This window comes from Peromyscus californicus, unplaced genomic scaffold (genome assembly GCF_007827085.1).
Source record: "Peromyscus californicus insignis strain IS unplaced genomic scaffold, ASM782708v3 Scaffold_15__1_contigs__length_86483966, whole genome shotgun sequence".
Lineage (NCBI taxonomy): Eukaryota > Metazoa > Chordata > Mammalia > Rodentia > Cricetidae > Peromyscus > Peromyscus californicus.
Window position 1 is genome coordinate 57,416,304 of NW_026294447.1, and position 23,930 is coordinate 57,440,233.

At 50.0% G+C, this 23,930-nt stretch overlaps 1 protein-coding gene across 3 annotated transcripts in view; it reads left to right on the forward strand.

Annotated features, from left to right (window-relative positions):
- Window positions 1-5,206: 5,206 nt before the first annotated feature.
- LOC128110924 (cholesterol 24-hydroxylase) overlaps window positions 5,207-23,930 on the forward strand; it is a 28,769-nt gene continuing 10,045 nt past the window's right edge. The window contains exons 1-8 of one of the 3 annotated variants that reach the window (XM_052738936.1): window positions 5,343-5,437; window positions 5,615-5,771; window positions 13,024-13,104; window positions 13,695-13,776; window positions 17,461-17,534; window positions 17,937-18,023; window positions 23,003-23,141; window positions 23,713-23,823. In XM_052738936.1, coding sequence (XP_052594896.1) covers window positions 17,470-17,534; window positions 17,937-18,023; window positions 23,003-23,141; window positions 23,713-23,823 — 402 coding nt within the window. In that variant the 5' untranslated portion in view covers window positions 5,343-5,437; window positions 5,615-5,771; window positions 13,024-13,104; window positions 13,695-13,776; window positions 17,461-17,469. Of the gene's footprint in view, window positions 5,438-5,614; window positions 5,772-13,023; window positions 13,105-13,694; window positions 13,777-17,460; window positions 17,535-17,936; window positions 18,024-23,002; window positions 23,142-23,712; window positions 23,824-23,930 lie in introns of all 3 variants that reach the window. The other 2 variants (XM_052738935.1, XM_052738937.1) reach the window with 2 other exon arrangements.

Consider the following 23,930-nt stretch of genomic DNA (forward strand, 5'->3'; position numbering starts at 1 on the left):
GAGATTTGTCCTGACTGTGGGCCAGGCAGGAAAACTCCAACTACAAATGGCGCCCAACGTGGTGGCAAGAGTTTCCACCTAAAACCTGAGAAAAGATTCTAAAACGGAGCTAAAAACAGTTCCTAATTGTCTCTCTCAAATGAGCGGCAGCTGCTGGTTTGAGCTACTGGTGGGTTCCTAGCGTGCGTGCTCGACCTGCCTATGGCGGGAATGAGGCCTTTGCAAGTGGCACTTTGAGCTGCATGATGGATTTAGCCTTTGCTGGTGCAGAGCAAAAGGGGAGGTTTCTGGGCTACACGCTGCTTGGCTAAAAGCATAGACCCCCGATAGCTCCCAGAGCTGGCGGTAAACCACTGCCAATGTTGGGAAGCTGAGGTGGGCGGAGCCAGCAGCCACAGCTGCTGCAGCTTAAAGCAGTAGATTCACAATAAGACAGATTCAGATGTAATAGTTTACAATGTGTGTAAAAGATACGTAGGCTTGAAAGAGACAAAAAAGGTGATATATAGAGTTATAGAAACAAATACATAGTTTTAAAAAATAAAGTCTTTAAAGAGACAGTAAAGGTAGTATAAAAAATAAGCCACGTAAAAATGGATATTACACAGAGAATCTGGATTGTGTTTTCTTTGGGATTTTTAACTGCAGAAAAACATTTGATTGTAAAAGCTGTTGAGTTAAACCAATATATATATTTTAAAGATACCTTGACTTCAAAATTTGGATATAAGGATATATTGCTTTGGAAAAGAGTCTCTTTTGTTTCCACAGAAAGCCAGAGGCTATGGATTTGTTCCAGATTAAGACACATCAGGTTTGACCAGCCAAGACCCCCTGAAAGGTCTCCGATGACACCATGGCCCAGATGATCCAACATCCAGAACGGTTTGAAGGCATCTGGCTCAGACGATACAGCCTCATGGACTATTCCATAATCCTAAAATTTTCTTTGTTTCCCCATAAGATACAGCGCCCCCCTCCAGCAGGAAGTAGTAAGAGAAGCTACGCCCAAATTCCCAAATTATATGTAATTTTACTTTGCTAAGGTTAAAACCTTCCTTTTTGAAAAAAAAAAGGGGAAGTGCTGTGGAATGTTCTGTATGGCAAATGTGTTGCTAATTAGTTAATAAATAAAACACTGATTGGCCATTGGCTAGGCAGGAAGTGTAGGCGGGACAAGGAGGAGAATAAAGCTGGGAAGTGGAAGGCTGAGTCAGAGAGACGCTGCCAGCCGCCACGATGAGAAACAGCATGTGAAGATGCCGGAAAGCCACGAGCCATGTGGCAAGGTATAGATTAATGGAAATTGATTAATTTAAGCTATAAGAACAGTTAGCAAGAAGCCTGCCACGGCCATACAGTTTGTAACCGATATAAGTCTCTGTGTTTACTTGGTTGGGTCTGACGGCTGTGGGACTGGCAGGTGAGAGAGATTTGTCCTGACTGTGGGCCAGGCAGGAAAACTCCAACTACACAGTGCTTTTATTTTTTTATTTGTTTTTATTTCTTTTATTAAAGATTTATTTATTTATTATGTATACAGTGTTCTGCCTGCATGTGTCCCTGCTGGCCAGAAGAGGGCACCAGATCTTATTATAGATGGTTGTGAGCCACCATGTGGTTGCTGGGAATTGAACTCAGGTCCTCTGGAAGAGCAGCCAGTGCTCTCAACCACTGACCCATCTCCCCAGGCCCATTCAGTGCTCTTGACTGCTGATCCATCTCTCCAGTCCCCCTTCATTTTGAAATATTTTATTTAATCCAACGTATTCAAAATATTTTAATAGGTAGCTAATATAAAATACCAGGGCTGGAGAGAAGGCTCTATTGGCAAAGTGTTTGTCTTATAAACAGGAGGACCTGAGTTTGATCCCCCAGAACCCATGTAAATATACATGGACACTCATACACAAATACATGATTAAATACTAATGGCTTAATAATAACTTCTAGGGGGCTTGGTGTAGTGGCGTACACTTGAAATCTCAACAATGGTGAGATGGGAGTTGGAGACTGGCAAACCCCTGGTAGCTCGATGGCCAGCTAGCCTAGGCTACTTGATAAAGTTTCAGGCCAACAAGGGACCTTGTCTCAGAAAATAAGATATAGCTGAGAACGGATACCTGAGGCTGTATTCTTGATCTCCAAATATGTGGGCACCTCCACTACACATACTCTAAAGTATCAGTGACTTAAAAGCAACTTTTTGCCAGGCAGGAGAGGTGACTCAGCAGTTAAGAGTTCTTACTGCACAAGGACTGTGGTTTAGATCCCAGTACCCACCCAACATGCCAGGCATCCTGTTTACACCTGTGACTCAGCTCCAAGGGGGAACCGAGACAGGCTTGCTGCTGATTGCTGACTTGTAGCAGGCTTTCTTTTGGACCCCCAACCAGCTCCCAAATCGTGACATAGAGACTTATTATTAGTTATGAATGCTCAGCCTTAGCTTAGGCTCGTTTCTTGCTAGCTCTTATAACTTAATTTAACCTGTTTCTCTCCATCTATGTTTTGCTTCGGGGCTTTTTACCTTTCTTTCATTCTGTATGCCCTACTCTGTGTCTGGCTGGTTGCTGCCTGGCTGGCCTCGGGTTTCTCCTCTTTCTCCCTCCTCTCTTCTCTCATGCTCCCCTGGATTCCTCCTCTTACTTATTCCCTCTGCTCGCCCACTCCACCTATCCCTCTACTGCCTAGCTATTGTCTGTTCGGATTTTTATTAGACCAACCAGGTGTCTTAGGCAGGCAAAGCAACACATCTTTACATCAGTAAATAAATGCAGCATAAACAAATGTAACACATCTTTACAGAGTTAAACAAATATTCTGCTACATAAACAAATGCAACATTTATAACATTCCACAACACTGGCTTCTAGCCTAGCTGAGAAAATGTGAGACCCAGTTTCATGGAGAGATTGTTTCAAAGGAAGGAATAGGTGATGAGTGACAGAGGACACCTGATGCCCTTTTCTGTCACACACACACACACACACACACACACACACACACACACACACAGAGTTTCTGGCTACTACATTTCTGAAATCTTGTATGTATTTTACACACATGCATATCCCAAGTTGGACTATGTCTCTTTCAGTTGATGGTCTCATGTGGCCTGTGGCTACCCTGTTGGGTAGTATTAGTGTAGATCTCAGGGAAGAGCCAGGTGGCAGGCAGTGTGCTCTGCTGGCCATTGGCCACCTGCTCAGTGGAAGGGCAGTCAGTCAGCCCTGGGACCTAGGGTCTGGGTGAGCAGCCCCCAACTAATTACAGTGAGTTAGGAGAATCAGATGGGGATGGAGGCATAGGAACAGAGTGGATGCAGGGCCTGGGTCAGGGTCACTACTGATATATCCTAGCCAGAAACAGGAAGAAAAATGGTGGGGTGAGCTGGCACAGCTCATTAGAATCCAGCCTTGCCTCCAGAGAGTCTCTGTTCAGAGTCCAGACAAGGCAACACAAAGTTAGCTTCACACAGCTTGGGATGTCTTCTAAGCTCAGGGTGGGGCTTCATAACCAGCTGCCTAAGGTGACCATGCATGCTACTCTGTCCGCGGTCCCCCCCCCCTCCACTATTGGAGATTGAACTCAGGACCTTGCATTGTGTATTTACAGACAAGCACTTTACCTCTATGCTAGATAGCTCATCTTTTTAAAAGTTTCAAGACAGGGTCTTAAGTTGCCGAGGCTGGCCTTGAACTCTCAAGACCTAGATTTTTTTTTTTTTCCTTTTAATTGAGACGCTTTATGTAGCCCTGGCTATGTAGTCCTGGCCTACTCTGCCTTCTAAGTGCTGAGATTCAAGGTGTGTATCACCACATCCACCTAGCCTAGAACTTTTGATCCTTCCTCCTGTGCGTACCACTGTGCCCCACACCTTTCTTTTTCTGTCTAGTTTCTTCAACTCACCCTCCTCAAAGCCTCCAGGAGCTTTTACAAATGCCTAAACCAGATTGGCTGACCTTCCTCTGCCCCAAGCAGGGGCCATGCGAGGTCTCGCTTGCGCACCTGCGACTGCATCTCGTTACCACACGAGGGCGCAATGGCAAGCAACGTCCCCTAGTGCTACTCAGGCCAGTCCGGGTTTGGAGGCTTGGCTTCCCGACCTGCTCAGGCTGCGGTGGCCTCTCCAGGCCGAAATCAAGCCTCTTCAGTACTGAGCACAGCTCGTAGAGCTCTGTCACCCTGCAACTCACCCACCTCTGCCATGTCCCTCCTGGGGCTGGCCCTGTTATACCTGGAAACGTGGGTACACAGCTCTCCTGTTTTCCAGTCTTCAAACCCCTCCAGGACCTACCCAAGGTGGGGTCCCCAGAAATCCAGCTTCTTCTGCGGTCTTCAGCTCCCTCACTCCCCAGCCCCTAGGCTCTTTATCTGGTGTAGGAGAGTACACATCCGGATCTCCCACCCGATGCAGGCCACACTGAGGACCCCTCGCCCTCACCCTCGCAAATTGAAACTCGGAAGTGAGACGCCCGTGGCGCGCTCAGCGCTCACACCTGATGAAAAGGCGGAGCACACAGCAGCATACTCTGTGGACCATGACCCGCAGTCAGGATCAGGGTTTCTCCGGGTCTGGGGACTCTTGTATCCCGCCTCTGGGCGGACACGGGCGCACTGCTTGCACCGGCCCGCAGTGGGGCGCACTGCTTGCACCGGCCCGCAGTGGAGGTGCAGAGCAAGGACATTTGGGGATGACCAACTTTCGTTGCGCTGCGGTTCCAGGGAGAGGTTTGGGAACAGTCAGCGTGAGACGGTAATTGGACGGCTGAGGTAGGGTTTCCAGAAGGTTTGCGCGAGAAAGGAAGAGGCCTGGAACGCACGCGGAGAGGCATTTGGAGGTGCCAAAGGGGCGGAGCCAGCGGGCTGGATTTGAGCCGCCGCCCGGGCAGCGTGCGCCCAGGAAGCGAGGTTGCCAGGACAACGCGTTCTGGGCGGGGCCAACTTAGGGGCGGAGCCTAAGCCCAAGGGAGGTGAGAAGGGGCGGGGCCTTGGAGTCTGAGACGAAAGCGAGGTCGTGATTGGTGAATACTTCCTGCTCTGGGCGGGAACGGCGTGGCAGCTGGGGCCGGGCCTCGAAGAGGGCGTGGCCCTGCGGGGGCGGGTCCTGCGAGCTGGAGCCGGAGGCGGAGACGTGGTTGGCGGGTCCTCGTGCCCGGGGCGGGGTCGAGCCGGCGGGGGCGGAGCCGAGCGGCGGGGGCGGTGCTGGCTAGCGCGGGGCCTGGGGCCGAGGCGGAGCGCGGCGCTGACAGCGAGTCGGTCCCGGCCTCCGGCCCCCTCGGCACCCGGCGCCGACCCCGGCCGGGCCCGGAGCCATGAGCCCGGGGCTGCTGCTGCTCGCTAGCGCCGTCCTGCTCGCCTTCGGCCTCTGCTGCACCTTCGTGCATCGCGCTCGCAGCCGCTATGAGCACATCCCCGGGCCGCCGCGGCCCAGGTGAGCGGGGGGTGGGGGTGGGGGCCTGGCTGGGGAGCTCGATCCGGGGGGGATCTAGGACCGAGTCCGAGCCCGCGTACGGGCCGGGGGTCCAGCCTCGCCTTGTACGCGCGGCCAGCTCGGAGACGCAGGCCCAGAGAGGGGCGCTAACTATTCTTAGTAACAAATTACTCACAGCCGCAGCAGCTGCTGGGCGCCCACCGCGCTTGGCTGGGCCGCACAAATGTGACGGCAGCGACAGTCCTGTCAGGTAGGCGCTGCTGTTACCCCATCGTTCAGACCTGGAGACTGAGGCGCGCAGAGGCGAAGTCACCTGCCCAAGGTCACACAGTTGGTAAGCCTAGATTTAAACCCAGGTCAGCCTGCTTTCAAAGTGGGTACTGCTAACTTTGGGACTTGGACTGTACTTTCGTCACATTTCCCTGTGTCTTTGTTTCTGTCCTGGGACATTCCATTTGTCCTCAGTATTTCCATTCCATTCTTGGCCCTCACCCAGTTTACCAACGGCCCCCATTAAAGGCTAACCTTTCATTTCTTTCTTGAGACAAGGTCTCTCTGCATGGCCCTGGCTGTCTTGGGACTCTGTAGACCAGGCTGGCCTCAAACTCAGAGAGAGATCCATCTGCCTCTGCTTCTCGAGTGCTGGGATTAAAGGCATGTGCCACCATGTCAGGCAAAAGCTTTCTGAAGCTTAGAGTCGATGTGTTATGGCAGTGTCCCAAAGGCGTCCATCCCATCACTTTTCTACTGAGAAATTCAGCTCCACATGAAGCAGACTGTATAGCTAGCAAGGCCCCTGATGAGTTCACAGTCCCACTCAGTACCTGCCCCCTCTTGCCCCTTTTGCCCCCAGCCTTCCTGTCCCCCACATCTCTCCATTGGATCTTTCTGTTTTCTTTCTCAGGCCTATGGGGGGTATCTTCTTGGTCTCGCATCAAACAGACTGTCTCCAATCACTCTATGTGAAGTCTACCCAGCCCTGGGTGACTTACAGGGCCATGACCCCCCCCCCCAAGTCACCTTCTTCCTACCTGTTGACTGTCCCCATCCCAGAATGTGAGCCCCAGGGGGGCAGAGATGCTGTGTTTGCTGGTGTATCCCCAGTGCCTGGCATGTTGCACTTGCTCAATAAATATTTGTTGAATGAATAAATAAACAGTGGTATTAGACACACTTTTTAAGACCCCTGGACATGAACATTCTGGAAGGTACCATCTCCGGCATGGCAGCCTGAATTCCTGCTTCTGGACTCAAGAGTGACCCCTGTGGCTGGTGACATAGGGAGACAACTTTTCTCTCGCCCGGCTCTCTGCCCTCCCTGTGTCCTCCTTCTGACCTTGGGGGGGGGTCTCCCTGTGATCCCTATCCCTTGCTTAGCACTTATGCCTTCCATTCCACCTAAATAGGCCTTCCCCTGGCCCACACAGCTTGACTAGAGTGCTAACCCCTTAGGGAGGGGGCCCTTCTGTTGAACCCCTGAATGTATTATAGTCATTTCATAGATCCTTAAGTCACTGTGCCACCTCATGTTAAGTGTCTGTCTCATTCACTGTGGTACCCTGAACGTCTCTTCCAGCAGCATCTGGCACATGCACATGACTGCAAATTGGATGGTGGAATCTCCAGGTTCTGTTACACACGACTGTTCTGTTTCCAAACCATCTATCCACAGCTCAGGAATGAACAAGCTTCTGCTGTTCTGACAGTCTCTTCTCCTAAACTCAGGGGCTTTGGGCCTTTCAGAACTGGTTGGGCTGGTGTCCAGAGAAGGCAGAAGTGAACTCTAGCCCTTCTCTCTAAAAACAAACAAAAACAAACAAACAAAAAAACCCCAAACAAACAAAAAACCAAACATGATATAATGTGCATACTTTAAAATCTCCCCTTTGAAGGTGTTTAGCCGAGCCACAGAGTTGCATAACCATCATCAGTAATTCTAGAACATTTCTATCATCCAAGAAGAAATCCTGTATCCATTGTCTGGCATGCCCTGTCTGCCTGCCCCAGCATTCCTAGCACTGGTCTGCGTCTGTCTCCATGGATGGCCTATACTAGACACTTCCTATGAATGGAGTCATACAATCTGGAACCTTTTGTGTCTGCCTTCTTTCAGTTAGCACAGTGATTTCAAGGGTCCTCTATGGAGTGATATTTGTCTGTCTTAGTTTGCTTCTGTTGCTGTGATTAAAAAAAAAAGAAAGAAAGAAAAAAAAAAAAAACCATGACCAAAAGCAACCTGGGGAGAAAATGGTTTACTTCACCTTCCAGGTTACAGTCCATCATCTGAAGAAATTGAGGCAGGCACCTGGAAGCAGGGACCTGGAGGCAGGAACTGAAGCAGAGGACCATGGAGGAACACAGCTTACTGGCTTGCTCTCCATGGCTCACTCAGCCTGCTTTCTTACACCTGTGGAGTGATGGCACCACCCACAGTGGGCTGGGTCCTCCCATATCAACCACTAATCGAGAAAATGCTCCACAAACATGCCTATAGACCACAGTGATGGGGGCATTTTCTCAACTGAGGTCCCTTCTTCTCAGATGACCCTAGCTTGTGTTGTTGACAAAGACACACAAACAAACAAGCTGAAACAATCTGTATCTCTCTCTTGTCTATGTTGTCATTCTCCCCATCTCTGACACCAGAATCTACCTGTGACCCGCAGGTGTGCTAAGGGCAGAGCAGTGTGAGGAGGCTAACCCTAACCAGACTAGGCTCTTTTCGTAGGCAAACCGAACAATGCATAAGTTCAAAGAATTTTGAGTTCAAACTGGATTGGTGGTCAAATATAAAACTAAACTAAGTGAAAGTTCTGCAATGTCTTCTGGCACAAGTGAGAGGCCCTGGTGTTCAAAGCTGGGACTCACAAACTGTGACTGGCCACCCTGTGGTGGATAGGAAAGCTGTGGAACAGCGTCTGTCCTTTGGTGTTCCAGGGCTTTGCCAGTTGCAAGCAAGGAGCCCTTTGTCTGCAAGAGGCAGCTGCTGCACCCCCACCCTGCCCTCCATCCTCCTTACTCTGCAGGAGGCCCTCCCCCAATGTGCCTTCTCTGCTCTGAGTACAGCATTCCGCTGCTCTCATCTGTGTAATAGCTGAAGCCTGAAGCCCCACGTTCTGATCCCACATAAACACTTCCTGCGTCTCTATTTCCCTGTCTCTGCAGTAAACGTCATCAGCCCCCTGCTCGCCTGGTACTGTGCAGTGGACAGGGCTTGATGACCAAAGGTCTTCTCTAACCTAGTTTTTAGATCGATATCTTGACATTGTCTCCTGGATGGTCTGATGGAGGCAGTGTTAGGCTTTTCTTCCCACTCAGAATTGCTGGTTCGTGAGTTGTCTAGGATGGGGACTATTCTACAAAGCACGTATAGGGCTTAGTCATGGGAGAGTGTCACTCTTGGTCCTGTTATGTGGTACCACCCAATAGACTTTGAATTCCCAGCTGAGCATTTGGTACCTCTGGTACGGGACACACATGGGTCTTTACCTGCACACATTTGTGATAGATAGCCTGCTCCTAACCATTGTGGTGACATCCCTCTGGTGGCCTCACAGTGGGCCCTCCAGATGGCTACTGCTCTTTTTCTGCCGAAATCCATAGAACCCTTGGATCCCCACCTGGCCAGTCACTCTTATGGGGAATGCAGATATGCTGGGAAGTGCTGTTCTGCCCGCCCTGCCCTGCCCTATGCAATCTGTCACGAGGGCTAAGACAAGTGGCTTCTGTGTGTGTGAGGTCCCAGTGTTCACCTTTACAATCTTACCTGCTTTCCTGTTTCCAGGGCTAGGCTTGTTTTCTCCCTTGCGCCCCCTGCTGGAATAATAAGGAACAGCCTTTAGTTCCCCTTTCTGCCTGGTCTTCCCAGGTTGCAGTTGACTAGGTGTAGACTTAGTGGTCAGTCAGGCCCAGGAGGAGAAAAAGGACCCAGACTCACAGAGGTGACTCAAAACTGAGAACATCCCCCCCCCCCCAGTATGCATAGTTTTAGGAGTGACGAATAGATGATTCTGGAAATACAGCCCCGTAGTATGTGATGTCTGGAACTCACCTTTCTCCAAGGCCCCTCACTGGGAGTGACCTAAATTGCCCTACACTTCCTGCCCCAGCACATTCACCCACCCCCTCTCCAGGCGGCTTTCTTGCCTTCTCTCAGCCCTAACGCTTCCCCCTCCAATTGCATACTCAGTTTTTATTCTCTCCTCCTACTTCCCCCAGCAAATAGAGCAACTTGCGGGGGGGGATTCCTGCCCTGACCTCTGCTGCCCACCCCTGCCCCACGGCCCACTGGCACCTTCCAGCTGCTCTTCCAGGTCACTGATGCCTTGACCAAGGCCAGCCTGTCCCCTCGGCTCAGTGGCCCTCCCCCAGCAGCACCCCCCTCCTGCCTACACCATCGGGTTTCTTCTGTATCTCCCCCATCTTTATGTAACATGCTGCACCAGTCTCTGCCTTGAAAAAGCCTGTCTCTCCACCCTCCTGTCGCCCCCAGTTTCTGCCCCCCTGTAGCAGCCCTCTAGCAGACCCTGCCTGTGGGCCTCCAGACTCTCTCCCACTGACTCTTGAACCCCTGTCCAGTTTTGACCCCGGCCTCTCCACCCATGTTGCTGAAGCCAGTGCCAGCCCCAGGCGCCTACCCAGCCCTAACCCCGCCCCCTGCCCCCTGCAGACTGTGGCACCTTCTCTGCTCACTCCACCCTGCTTCTTCCTGTCTGGTGGCACCTGCTCAGTCTCAGTCACTGTCTCTCTTTTTCTGTCTCCATGCATCCCTGTGGCTTCATCTGGGTACTGGCTGGAACATGGCACCTTCCTATGAACCCTCAGCCCTGATTTTAGCATGGAGTCTCCTCTGAACTCCAGATGTTATCTCTGCTTCCCATCCCTCTAGAACAGTGGTTCTCAACCTTCCTAATGCTGTGACCCTTTAACATGGTTCCTCACGTCATGGTGACCTTCCCCCACCATAAAATTATTTTCCTTGCTACTTTGTAACTGTAACTTTGCTGTTATGAATAATAACATAAATATGTGATATGTAACCCCTGTGGGGTTTCGACCCACAGATTGAGATCCACTGCTGTAAGCCCTTTCTGTAAGCTGGTACAAACTAGGGGTCCACATCCACGCTTCTGACTTCATCTGCCTGTCTCGAGTTGTTGGTCTTAGGGGAAGAAATGAAAGGAAAGGAAAGTAGTTGATGGGTTCAGGTACCCCAGGTTGGGGGTGTTCATAGAGAAAGAGGTTAATCCAAAAAGGTGAGGAACCTCTGGGAAACCGAGGCACAACTTTCCTTGTAACTCTCAATGCTTGTGTGGAGCACATGTCCCACAGATGTCCCATGGTTTGAGGAAGCAGAGCCATTGATGGGACCTGCTCCTCTTACAGGCAGAACCAGAGAAGGCCCTGGCACAATTGCAGAGTGGGTATGATGGCTCTGAACCCATAGGTACTGCTCATCACCTGAGTAAATGGTAGACTCCCCCATTCAGCTAGCTGTCCAGGCCACAGGCCTCTGTCCTGGACCTCTCACTGACCCATACCGCTGCACCCTGGCTCTGTCTTTATCCCTCTCTGACCCTGCCCTGGTCTGTTGCTCTTTACCTCTCCACCCCACTGGCTTCTGGTGCCTCTGATCTTGCTCTGGGCCTTGACACTTCCGGTGTGGCTATAAAGAAAGGATCCATTTAGGACCACATCAGACCCTTTCTGTGCTTTGCTTAAAACCCACCAGTGACCCACACCCCACCAAGGTCAAAGTCCACAACGCCCTCCAGCGTCCACACTCCCACCTTGGTGATGCCATCTTGTACTGTCTCTTCTTGCATTCTGCCTCAGCATATGCATCTTCTTGCTGTCCAAGCACATACTTACCTCAGGGCCGTTGTACCTGCTATCACCATTGTCTGGGGGTGTTCTTCCCCCATAGATCTGTGTGGCCAAATCTCTCACAGCTTCTGTGTCTCAGCTCATATGCCACCTTCTTGTGTGTGTGTGTGGCGGGGGGAGGCGCGTATGTCATTTGTGTGTGCTGTATTCATGTGTGTGCATGTAGAGGCCAGAGATGTCAGATGTCTTCTTCAGCCACTTTATACCTTATTTCTTGAGGCAAGGTCTCTCACTAACCTAGCTCTCACCATTTGGCTACACTGGTAACCAGTGGGTGCCATCTCCCCGTCTTCAGCATGGGCAATACAGGGTGTTCTCCGCCATGCCTCGCCTTTTTTTTTTTTTTTTTTTTTTTAACATTGGTGTTTAGAATTAAAACTCAGGTCCTCATGCTTACGTGGCAACCTAACAACTGAGTTATCTCCCAGCCCCTCAGTGACCCTGTAAAGGGGCTGTTCCCTATCTGTATTAAATGTCATCCCCCACATGCCTGTCTCTGTTGCTTTACTGCTGTATTTATCCGTCACCACACCATCTGGAATCTGTAGCCCAGGTTAGTTTCAAATGTTATGTAGCTGAGGGGGGCCTGACATGTGACCCTCTTGCCTCCATGACCCCATCCCGAGCCCTGGGATTACAGATATATATGCACCACCACACCTAGTTTATCAGATTCCTGAACTCTGTGGAACCCAGGACTTCGCGCATGTTAGGCAAGCGGTCTACCATCAAGTCCAGCCTGGCCTGACTGTTTCCTGTGTCACCAGGTCCTCTGGCATCTTATTTTAGTATACGCACTGTGGCGTGAGCACTCTCTGGCTATTATTTATTTGTCTTCTTTTGGTCTTGCCCTGGGTTCTATGACCTAGAATACTCCAACTGTAGTTTCAAGAGGCTGCTGTGAGCAGAGGGGAATAAAATCATACAGCATGTGCACTTGGAGTGTGCATCAAGGGGACAAGCAGGTATGCTTATGATCTGGTGCTCACACTGAAGAGGACATATACTGTCCCCTGATGAGAAGCCGTGAGGCTCATCCTGGTGCCTGCTGTGTGTTGTTGGATGTTTTTTGCTCTTTTGAGGGGCCAACCACCCAACTCCAAAATAAATCACACATGGGGGCTTATTCTTAATTATAAACATCCAGCCTTAGCTTGGCTTGTTGCTTGCTAGTTTTCCTTAAACTATTCCATCTATCTTTTGCCTCTGGGCTTTTCCCTTTTCTTATTTCTGTAATCTTACTTTCACTCTTACTCTGTGGCTGGCTGGGTGGCTGGGTGGCTGGTCCCTGGAACCCTTCTCTAGCTATTTCTTCTTCCACCCCTGTCTCTACCCACCTATAAATAATGATGACAATGGCTATTGTGGTGTGTAACCTGGTTAGGTAATGCTAGGAACCATGGGTAAGGCTTAGTGTGGGGCCTGGCACATGGTGAATATCCATGAGTGTCAGAGGCCATTGAGTCCTTCTGCGATGCCAGCCCTGGGCCTCTGACAGAAAGGACAGAAGGACGATTGCTTTCTAAGGAAGCCTTTGGTACCCACTGCACCAGGCTTTGCACCATCGGCACCTTCGCCTGGTGCCCTCAAGCCAGCTCCATGCCTCCCCCAGCTTCCCGAGAACACCTCACCTGGTCCTGTGGGGGAAGGGGAACCTTTGAGGGTGACCACTGCCAGCCTGATGTCTGCCTTTCTTTTAGCTTCCTTCTAGGACATCTCCCCTACTTTTGGAAAAAGGACGAAGCTTGTGGCCGTGTGCTCCAGGACCTGTTTTTGGATTGGTGAGTTCCAACTTGTCTCTTGTTCTTGTCCTGGGTTTCTCAGTGGGAACCCCACAGTGTCCACCCCAGGTCAGTTCCTCCCAGCTGGGCACTCCCAGCACCTGACCTTACCCAGGGCACTCCTGCCTCAGCAGCATCCCTGAGCACATAGGCAGATAAGGCAATGTGAAGCCAAGATGTTTTGTTGACTAGCTGAGGAGACTTATCACAGCTGTTAGAATCTCTAAGCCTCAATTTCCACACCAGCAAACTGGCTTGGAGTACAGGTAACAGTTATTGTTTGGGGTGTTATTTACTATCTTTCAAAACACTTCTAAATGCACGATATTGCTTACTTCTGGCACAGGCTGTTGTGTTGTGTTCTTTCATGGGTGTGGAAAGTGAGTTTAAGGGAGTCCTGACTTAACCAGGAGTTAACAGATAAGAGACACACACACCCTGCCAAGCCTCCTGGGCCCCAGAAGAACTTGCAGCTAGGGCTGAGTGTCTCTTGGAATGGGGTGTTTCTGCTCCCCCTGACAGTGGGGACCCACTGAGCCAGGGATGATGGTATTCAGGCATGGGGAGTTGACAGTCACTTTGATTCCCAGGGCTAAGAAGTATGGTCCTGTTGTGAGAGTCAATGTCTTCCACAAAACCTCAGTCATTGTCACGAGTCCTGAATCAGTCAAGGTAGGAGATGACTCCCTTGTGGTGTCCTTCCCTTCCCTTGGTGTGCAGGTGACACCCTGCCCCAGGGACTAATATTTCCCTTCTCGCCAACCTCCTTTGAGTCTTCTCAAAGCACTGATGTATTACAGGCTTTTCTGTGTCCTCCAACCACCACAATATATTTAATTTTCCCAGAGGTGGGGCTTAAGTACCCCACTGATAGAAGAGAGTGGGCCATGGTGGTACCAGGAGCAGGCACGTATTACCTACAGGAATGAACTCAAATATGACCTGGGACAAATGACTTCATTTTTCTGGGTCCCACTTTCCTTCTTCATCTGTAAAGTAGGGATGATGGCCTCCCACAGATGGCTTAGGAATGGGGCTGAATTGATGTGTGTGAGCCCTCTAGTCCATACCTGGCACACAGCAACGTCTCAATAAATGGTACTGTTCCCATAGTGGACTTGTGGGTGTGGCTCTCTGCATGTAGGGTGGCTGTGGTGACCCTGAGAGAGACAGAGTACAATTCAGGATGTGTGTGTGTGTGTGTGTATAAGATTTATTTTTTAATTATGTGTATATTTGTATATCTGTTGTATGGGTATGTACATGTGAGTGCAAATGCCTGCAGAATCCAGAAGAGGGCTTGTATCTCCTGGAGCTGGAGTTACAGGCAGTTGTGAGTCACACGACTCAGGTGTTGGGAATTGAACTTGGGTCCTTTGTGAGAGCAGTAAGTGCTTTTAACCTTTAAGCCATCTCTCCAGCCCATTGAATTTTGTTTTGTATTGCTTTGGTAATGCTAGAAATTAAGCCCAAGGCCTGGATCTTACAAGGGTGCCACCACTGAGCTCAACTCCCAGGCCTAAACTAGAACTTCATGGACACATCAGGAGACAGATTGGACAACCATAGCATCAAGAACAAAGTTAAAAATCACTTAAAAATATGAATTTGTCTGGTGTGGTGGTACACTCCTCTAATACCAGCACCCTGGAGGCAGAGGCAGGGGGATCTGTATGAGTTCAATGCCAGCCTGGCCTACATAGTGAGTACCAAGCCAGCCAGAACTACAGAGTGAGACTCTGTCTAAAAAAAAAATTTTTTTTCTTTTTTGGTCATTGTTTCACTTCTTTTTTTTTTTTGGTTTTTCGAGAAAGGGTTTCTCTGTGTAGCTTTGTGCCCTTTCCTGGAACTCACTTGGTAGCCCAGGCTGGCCTCGAACTCACAGAGATCCGCCTGCCTCTGCCTCCCGAGTGCTGGGATTAAAGGCGTGCGCCACCACCGCCCGGCTGTTTTACTTCTTTAAAGGATGCCAGACTTCAGCTTGACAAGTGACTTCCTGCCAGATAAGCCTGGTCTTTTCCAGCCTGAGTGAAAGTCTGTAGTGTAGGCTAGAACAGACCTGACTCCGGGGGCTGGGCCAGCCCCTCTGTAAGGGAATAGCCATCCTGTGGCCTCTCCTGAAGGCTTGCTTTCTGAGGTTGGTGTCCTCTGGGCCAGGGCAACTTCAACCCCCTGTGGTGTGTGTGTGTGAGCCCCAAGACCCTCAAAGCCGAAGGCTGTAGTGTGTGTGAGCCCCAAGACCCTCAAAGCCGAAGGCTGTGGTGTGTGTGAACCCCAAGACCCTCAAAGCCGAAGGCTGTGGTGTGTGTGAGCCCCAAGACCCTCAAAGCCGAAGGCTGCCCATTCATTCTGTCATCTCAGGTTTTGCGATGTTACTGTGTGTGCACACGGCGTGTTCATGAAGCAGCATGCAGCTCCCAGGAGCTCCGTCTACACATAGCTCTCCTCTAGAATGCTGGCCTAAAACTGCCAGCCTCCTGCGGCCTGCCTGGAGCCTGACCTCTGACTGTGCCGTTTAGCATGGCTGCTGTGCTATATCTGGGTCAACTTTAGTGTCTTTGTCCTGGAATTGACTGGGTGGAGAGCTAGGACACCCTCGGTCACCATGCTCTTCCTTGCCTTGCTTTTCTATCCTTTTGGTCCACAATCCCACATGGCTTGTCCGAGCATCTGAAAACACACACTTTATACATTTTTTTTTGCCCAGTTTTCCGGTTATTTACATCAAGAGAGTAAGTCCCTAGCTGTTACTGCTTCCGTTGTGACATTAGTAGAGGTGACCAGAGGAAGAGGTAAGGTGTGGGGTTCCTTGTGTATCTCTCTCACCCCCAAAGCTCAGCTCAGTGGTCAACCATGGATCCTCAGCCTCTGGGATGCAGGCTGTGGGAGATCTTGGTGGTGACACCTCAGTAGTGGGGACTCCAGTTTAGTTGAGGAGGGGCTCACAGATGTGGGGGACCTTTGAGAGGAGTAGGTCTTGGGTGGGCAGGGTGATGACAGCCTGATTTATAAATTGAAGTATGTGAGGGTGGGGCTGAGGTCTCTGGGTTGGGTGAGAGACTCTGACATCTCTCATGGTGCAAAATCAGCCACCTCTGGGGCTCCTGTCAGCTGAAAGCTTGGTGTGAGACCCCAGGGCAGAGACCACAGAAGCTAATAGCCCCAGTTATTATAGAGAAGTTCCCAACTCCTTCCCAGAGCTCCTGGGACCAAACTTAGTCTCTAACTGGGCCCTGTGGACTCCACTGCCCACCCCACTTCACGCACCACAGTTGGAATGTATCTTAGAACCCGGAGTACTCTCCTTTCACCTGGCTGCGGATTGTCTGGTTCAAGTCCTGTGTCCACCATAAACATTCCCTTGTTTCAGCTTTTGTTGTTTTGTTTTTTGACACAGAGTCTAACATAGCCCTGGCTGGCCTCAGACTCACTATGTAGCCAAGGATGACCTTGCGCTGATGGTCTTCCTGCCTCCATCTCCACGTGCTAGCATTACAGGTGTCCACCACCACTCCCATTTCCTGCAGTGCAGGCCACTGCAGATCCAGGCTTTGTGCTCACTAGGCAAGCATTCCACAAACTCAGCAGCATCCCAGCTCCCTTGTGCTAGTCTCACATCTCCGTTTTTCCATCTGTGTGTAAGATGAGCATAAAACAGCTTGTGCATCTGCGGGTTGATGGAGCAGGAAGTGAACTGCAGGATGTTAATGTGTCCTTGGCATTAACTGAGTGCTTGCTGTGCACCAGGCACCATTTCAGCTCTTTTGCTGCAGAGCTAACTTACTCCTCACTACAGCCTGGACCAGGCAGGCACCTTTCACCATCATCCTCCAACAGGGACCAACTCATCCAGGGTGGTGGCCTTAGCAAATATGGAACAGGTTGCTAAGCCCAACCCAAGCCATTTTCTACTGGGCTCCACTGCCTCAGAGGCTGTTGGGTAACATCATATTGATGTCACATAGCTCTTGAGAGGCAAGTTGTCCCTTCCAGAAAGTCCTTCTTCCTCTGAAGCTAGCTTGGGGCTGATGACAGAGAACATATCCTGAGGGTCTCTCCTGTGTCTCAAAGGCTTCACAACAGTCTGGGCCTCTTTCACACTGCTTTGGAAGGCATGGTGTAGGGTCCCATGCCCACTCCAGCTGTGTGGTCATAGGACAAGTCCAAGCATTTCTGGACCCCTTTCTATATCCCTCTACAATTGCTCTCGCTTAAAGACAGGCTTCCTGGTATGTGACCGACAGTCCACTTGGTCATATGTATGTTGTATTTCCTTTGGGGCTGGGGCTTGGCTGGTGTCAGCATGCTGCTGAGGGCATCCTCTCATGGATTGTGTTGTTTTGGGGGGATATTTAGAAGTTCCTGATGTCCACCAAGTACAACAAGGACTCCAAGATGTACCGAGCGATTCAGACTGTGTTTGGGGAGAGGTAAGGACTCTAGGAAGGAGGGCTCCCCTGGGAGCTGTACCCATGATGGCTACCCTGTGCATGGTGGCCCCTGCTCTTGTCATTGGTATTTGATGCCTCTTCCCCCTCTGGGGGCAGATAGGGACATGGGAGTTTGTTGATGCTGGGACACAGGGCCACCCTGCTCATTTATTTATATTGATATAAAAATTGGCAACTTTGTAGGATGCACATGATGTTTTGAAACACACACCACACTCCTTTTTTATTGTGCTAAATGGCCCATCTCACCCACGTTGACACCTGTGAACTGGCTACATCCAGTATGTGAGGCAGCCATCACCCGGCAGGTGACCCCATGCCCACTGAGCAGCCCCTCCTGCTCCCACCTTCCTTCTGGCACCCAATTTCTGTCTTTTGCAGACTGTTTGGCCAGGGCTTGGTGTCTGAGTGTGACTATGGGCGCTGGTACAAGCAGAGAAGAGTCATGGACTTGGCCTTCAGTCGCAGGTGAGCATGCCGGGGTGGGATGGGCCCTGCTTGGCCAGGGGTAGTGCTGACTGGAGAGGGCTCTTTGGTGGGGAGGCCTCATTCAGGGGCTTCACCCAGCTGAGGAGATATTTGGGGACATAAGAGGTCAAAAGGGAGAGTCTCTATCTGGCTGGCTTGGGAACAAGGGCTGCGTGACCTCAATAGCCAGAGGTGAGGACAAGGTGGAGTCCCTGCTCGCCAAAACCGTCCCACCCAGACTCTGAGTTTCTTTCATTCATTTTTTTTTTTTATAAAATTCTTGATGGTCCTTTTTTTTTTTTTTTCCAAATAACTCTTTTATTGAGTTGTACATCACATTCCATATCCTTCACTCATTTGGAATGTATCATTCAACAATTTTTAGTCTTCATAGATTTGTGCCACCATCACTCCATAATTCCTGTCACCACTGTATCTGGATTCTTGCCATTTCACACACGTGGATCAACACAATGTGTGGTCCTTCATGTCTGGCTCCTCACTAAGAATGATGTTGGTAACCTGTACTAATATTTAGTTCCTTTTACTGTTAAGTAATGTTCCACCACATAGCTGCTGTATGTTTATTCAGTTAGTAGGCATTGGCTTGCCTCCACTGTAGAGCTTTCATGAACAATGCCATCAGAACACATGGACACAGGTTTTTGTGTGGAGACATGCCTTTGTTTCCCTTGGTCATAAATACCATTTGTAGTCATGGGGTAGCATGCTGAGTGTGTGTATAACATTCTGAGAGAGGTAATGTTTTACTCTGATATAATTTCAAATTTATAGAAAAACGTCTTTTATTCATATTGACTTGTTAAAACCATGATTTGATATGTAATTTTGTTCTCTGTCTGTGTGTATGCATGTTTATTGTGTTGGGTATGGTGGTGCATTCCTGTAACTCCAGCACCTAGGAGACTGAGACAGGAAGACTACAAGTTCTGGGTTAGCCTGGGCTACATATTGAGACTCTGTCTCAAACAAACAAACTGCATTCATATATATACATATATGAATTATTACCCACAGATACTTGCCTATAGGATCCATCCATCCATATATATGCTAGTCATTCATTCTGTGTGTGTTTATAGGTTTATGTCATTTCCTTGGGGTTTTTGTTTGTTTGTTTGGTTGGTTTTGGTTTTGTTTGTTTTGTTTTGTTTTTCTGAGATAGGGTCTTGCTATGTAGCTCTGACTGTTTTGGAACTCATTATATAGACCAGGAAGGCCTCAAACTCACAGATGATCTGCCTGCCTCTGCCTCCTGAATGACAGCTGGGCACACTGTCCTTCAGCCTGGGATTGTTTGTGATCTCCTCCTGATGAGGCTTGGGTCTGTCTTGTAGAAACAGTGACATTCCACCCTCCTCCAAGAATCACGTCCAGGGTGCATGCTGATGGTCTGCCCTGTAGATAGCCATGTTAACTTTGTTTAGGGCTTAGAGTCAAGGGGTCACTCTAGATTCTAGAGTCTCGAGTGAATAATCCGTGGGCTCTGTGTAAACATTCCCTCCTGAGCCCTCCAAGCCTCTCCTATAACCTCCCTGCCTCCCATCTTCTTCCTTCAATACATCCCCCTCACTGCCTGGGACAGATGTCAATAAAACTCAGACCTACCCCAACCTCCACTGCTTGGTAGCCTCTAGTGACTCACTTTCAATTGAAAGATGGAGGTCAGTCCTTCACCCCTAGTTTGCCCCTGCCTTGCTAGCTTTTTGCTCCCACCCCATCCTGGAGCTACTGTGTTCTTGTTTACACCATCTCACTGTGCTTATTCCCCTAGGGGATTCCTGTTGCCTGTTTTGATACCCAGCTGAGGTATCCCTCCTCCCCAGGGCTGAGTGAGCTCTTACCCATACCATGGCTCCTTCCATACCCAGGCAGTACTGTTTCTCCCACCCATTGCTCTCATGAGATCATGAGTCCCAGAAATAGGAGAAATCCCTTTCCATAGCTTGTGTGCCCATACAGCTCTCCAAGAATGCCCATGAGAGATCTGAGGAATTGGCAGAGTCTGGACCTTACTGGAAAGCTGCCAAAGTAAGGATGGAAAGGAATAACAGTGGAGAGTGAGAGCAGGTTACACAAGCAAGCTGAGTGTTGTGGTCCCAGACCCCAGTTGTGAGGGGAACTTTGATTCCAACCAGATGGTTCTCACCAGAGTCATAACATCAGGATTGGATCAGTGGGATGGCTCAGCCGGTAGAGATGCTTGCCATCAAGTTTAAGTTCAATTCCTGGACCCATTTGTTAGAAGGAGAGAACCAATTTCTGCAAGTTGCTTCTTCCACAATAAATGTTAAAAAAGAAAGAAAGCTGCAGGACAGTCTTCGTGACTCCTTGCAGCAAAGAGGACCCCATGTCTGACTACTACTTTGTTTCATTCTGTGCTTTCCAAGGCACTTAAAAACATCTTGAGGGGCTGGGGATTGGCTTAGCAGGTAAAGTTCTTGCCATGAGAGCGTGAAGAACAGAATTTAGGCCCCCCAATCTGGGTGGGTGTGGAGGCCCACCTGTAATCTCAGTACCTGGGAGATGGTGGCAGGAAGTCACAGAGCAAGCTAGCTAGCTGGACTAGCTCAAGCAATGAGCTCTGGATTCAGTGAGAGACCCTGCATTCACACCCCATGCCAACCTCAGGACTTCACACACTCACACATATGTGCATGGGCACACCCACACACCCATATGCATGTGTACATATACTATGCATACACCCCCTACCCCCTGAACAAAATGGTCCACTGTTCCAAGACACACAGCACCAAGGATGCCATCTTGGCCCTCCCAGGTGGCAGTTTGGTGGCAGGATGTTCTTTTGCATTTCTGGGAGCTCTGGCCAGAAGTTAAGGTGCTTCCTTAGAGAGGACTGTTTCTGTGTAAACACCTACGTTATCAAGCTGTAGGGAAGAGACTGTGCAAGCATGAGAGACTGAGTAAGTCCTAACTCACCAATAAAGGAACTATAGGAACCACTGGCAGCTCAGTCTCCGCTGTTATCCCCACAGAATGTCATCACATGCTTTAAACAAAACTGTGAGAGTACACTTACACTTTCTACTTCCTAGACTTTACTTTTACTAGAAGAGCTTGGTCTAGTTTTTGTTTGTTTGTTTTTTTCCCCAGAAAAGACTAGAGTGTTGGGGCCAGCAAGATGGCTCAATGAGTAAAGGCACTTGCCTGCCAAGCCTGGCAACTTGAGTCTGATTCCTGGGATCCACTTGGTGGAAGGAGAGAACCAGTTCCCATAGGTTATCCTCTTACCTCCACATGTGCACCCATGTACATGTATGCTGTGCACATGCAGACACACACACACACACACACACACACACACACACACACACACACAGAGTAAATTAATAAATAGATGCTTAAAACAAAAGACCACAGGGCCGAGACTGTACTGCAGCAACTTGTTCTGCTTACAGTGGTGGCCAGAAAGTCAGTGTTGGCCAGCCACACACTGCCCACATAGTTCACCAGACTGTGATTGCTAAAAAAAGGACAGCCACTCAGTGAATCCCTGCAGACCGTGTGAGCAGATGAAGAGAAATCAAGGCATTAGGAGCATGTATTGATGCTTGAGAGAGACTGTCCTGAGGACCATCTGGAGGCTGGGCAGGTATCCAGGTGCTGATGGGAGGGAGGACCGTGTAGGGACTTGTACGCAACAGTGGGTTGGAGTGTTGTTCTTTGAAGGAGGATGCTGTTGCAGGCAGAAGTCAGCAGGGGGCAGAGTCTGCCCCCTCCCTTCCCTAGGGGTAGATTTTTTTTACCTCCCTGAGAGCAACAGTTGCTTTCAGGATTTTGAGGTTGTCCAGGAGGGTGCTGAGAGGTGCTTCCAAGGAAGGCTGACTGTAGGAAAAGATGCTCAGCAGGCAGCAGCCAGGGAAGAGTCACAGCAAGCAGATGAGGCTCCAGAGCAGTTTCTTTCCTAACTGAAAAAGCGCTCTTTTTGTTTCTCTTTCATACTTCCTTGCTTATGTTTAAAAAGCTTCCTATTTGGAAATAATTCCAAATTTCCAGATGAATTTCAAGATTAAGAATGCAGGACAAAGAGGGAGCTGGAGTGATGGCTCATTGGTTAAGAGCACTTGCTGCTCTTGCAGAGGACCTGGTTATCTCCACAAGTGCATCCATGTGCATGTGCACACTCAAGTACCAGCACCCACATGATGGCCTGCAGCTGTCTAACTCCAGTTTCTAGGGAATCCGATGCCCTCTCTGCCTCTACTGGCACCTGGCATGTGTGTGGCACACTTACATACATGGTAAAACACTCATACACTTAAACATACATACATCTTAAAAGAACAGGACAAAATTACTCACGTACACTTATCTCAGATTACCACTAAACACTTTTAATTATAAGCATCATTTTCTCTTGGTAAGAAGTGTGTAATGGAAAACGTGCCGTTCGCCTCCCTTCCTGCCTCTGTGTTGCTGTTTTTGAGTTTGGGGTGTATCCTTCCGTACACCCTTCTAAACTCTGGGCCTGGGGGATGTGCCAGTGCAGAGAATGCAGTTGCTTTGGGAGCTGAGTTGCAGATGGCATCTGGGGTCTCATCTCCACATAGACTTAGGTCCTGTGGCTGCTCAGGGACAGGAGTGAAATGGGAAAACAAAGACTTTAAATGGTATCTTGGCACAGACAAGTAAGGGGAACAGACAGAGCAAACAGGGGCAGAAGGAGAGACAGGGCAGCTGTGTCAAGGACTGTAGGGGACCCCAGAATTTCAGCACTGTCGCATCCCTTTAAGTCAGAGTGGGGCATCACATTGGCCGAGGACCTATGAGACCATTAAGACGGGGGGGGGGGGGGCAGAGGGACAGTGTCCATGTAGGGCTGGGCTCAGCTGCTCTAACCCCAGTCTCAGTCTGGGATTAGTTTGGGAGGCTGGCAGGGCCAGGGTGCAGGGGACAGGGTGGCCAGCCAGGGGACTCCTGTACTGCTTTCCCAGCTCCTTGGTTAGCCTGATGGAGACATTCAATGAGAAGGCAGAGCAGCTGGTGGAAATTCTAGAGGCCAAGGCTGACGGGCAGACACCGGTGTCCATGCAGGACATGCTGACCTGTGCCACCATCGACATTCTGGCCAAGGTAATGGGTCGTGCTGGCCGGCGGGAGGAAAGGCTGGGGCACAGGGGTTGAGGGTCCTCTTCTCTCTTCTTCCTTCTGTAACTCAACTGTTCCCCTTCTATGCTCTGCATAGTTTTCAAACGTTTTATCGCCTTGGTTATTCAAAGTGACCTATTATGAGACTGGGGTTCTGACTCCATCTCCAGAAATGAACCCCCAAAAGTATGGGGACTGGCTTCAGCTGGTCAAGGCAAAGATGGATGTTCTTTGAGACCTGTCTGTCTTTGTTATCCTCTGTGCCGTGGTGGGGTATGGCTAGGCCGGTCATAGTAGACTTGGTCATCAGGTGTGAACAGTGCACTGTGGTGTGGGTGTGAACAGTGCACTGTGGTGTGGGTGAAGCAGCATTGGACCAGGGAGGAGGGAGAATCTGTCCACTTGATCTTCAGGACTTCCCGTGGGGTCGGACTCTTCCTGGTCACTGTCAGGTGTGTGTGACAGAGCACAAGGCCGAGGTCCCCAGCTGCATGTGCCAGTCTCTGTGGATGCGCCCTGTGTCTCCATGCTTGACTTCAGCTTTCTCTCTCCACAGGCAGCTTTTGGCATGGAGACCAGCATGCTCCTGGGTGCCCAGAAACCCCTGTCCCAGGCAGTGAAGGTCATGCTGGAGGGTATCAGTGCGTCCCGTAACACCCTGGCGAAGGTACTGCCTGCTCTTCCCGGGCGACCACATTGCAGCTGTGCCTCGGCGTGTGCTGACCGCCTCCTTCAGAGACTTTCAGAATGGGTTTTGTGTGCCAGTGTGTCCAA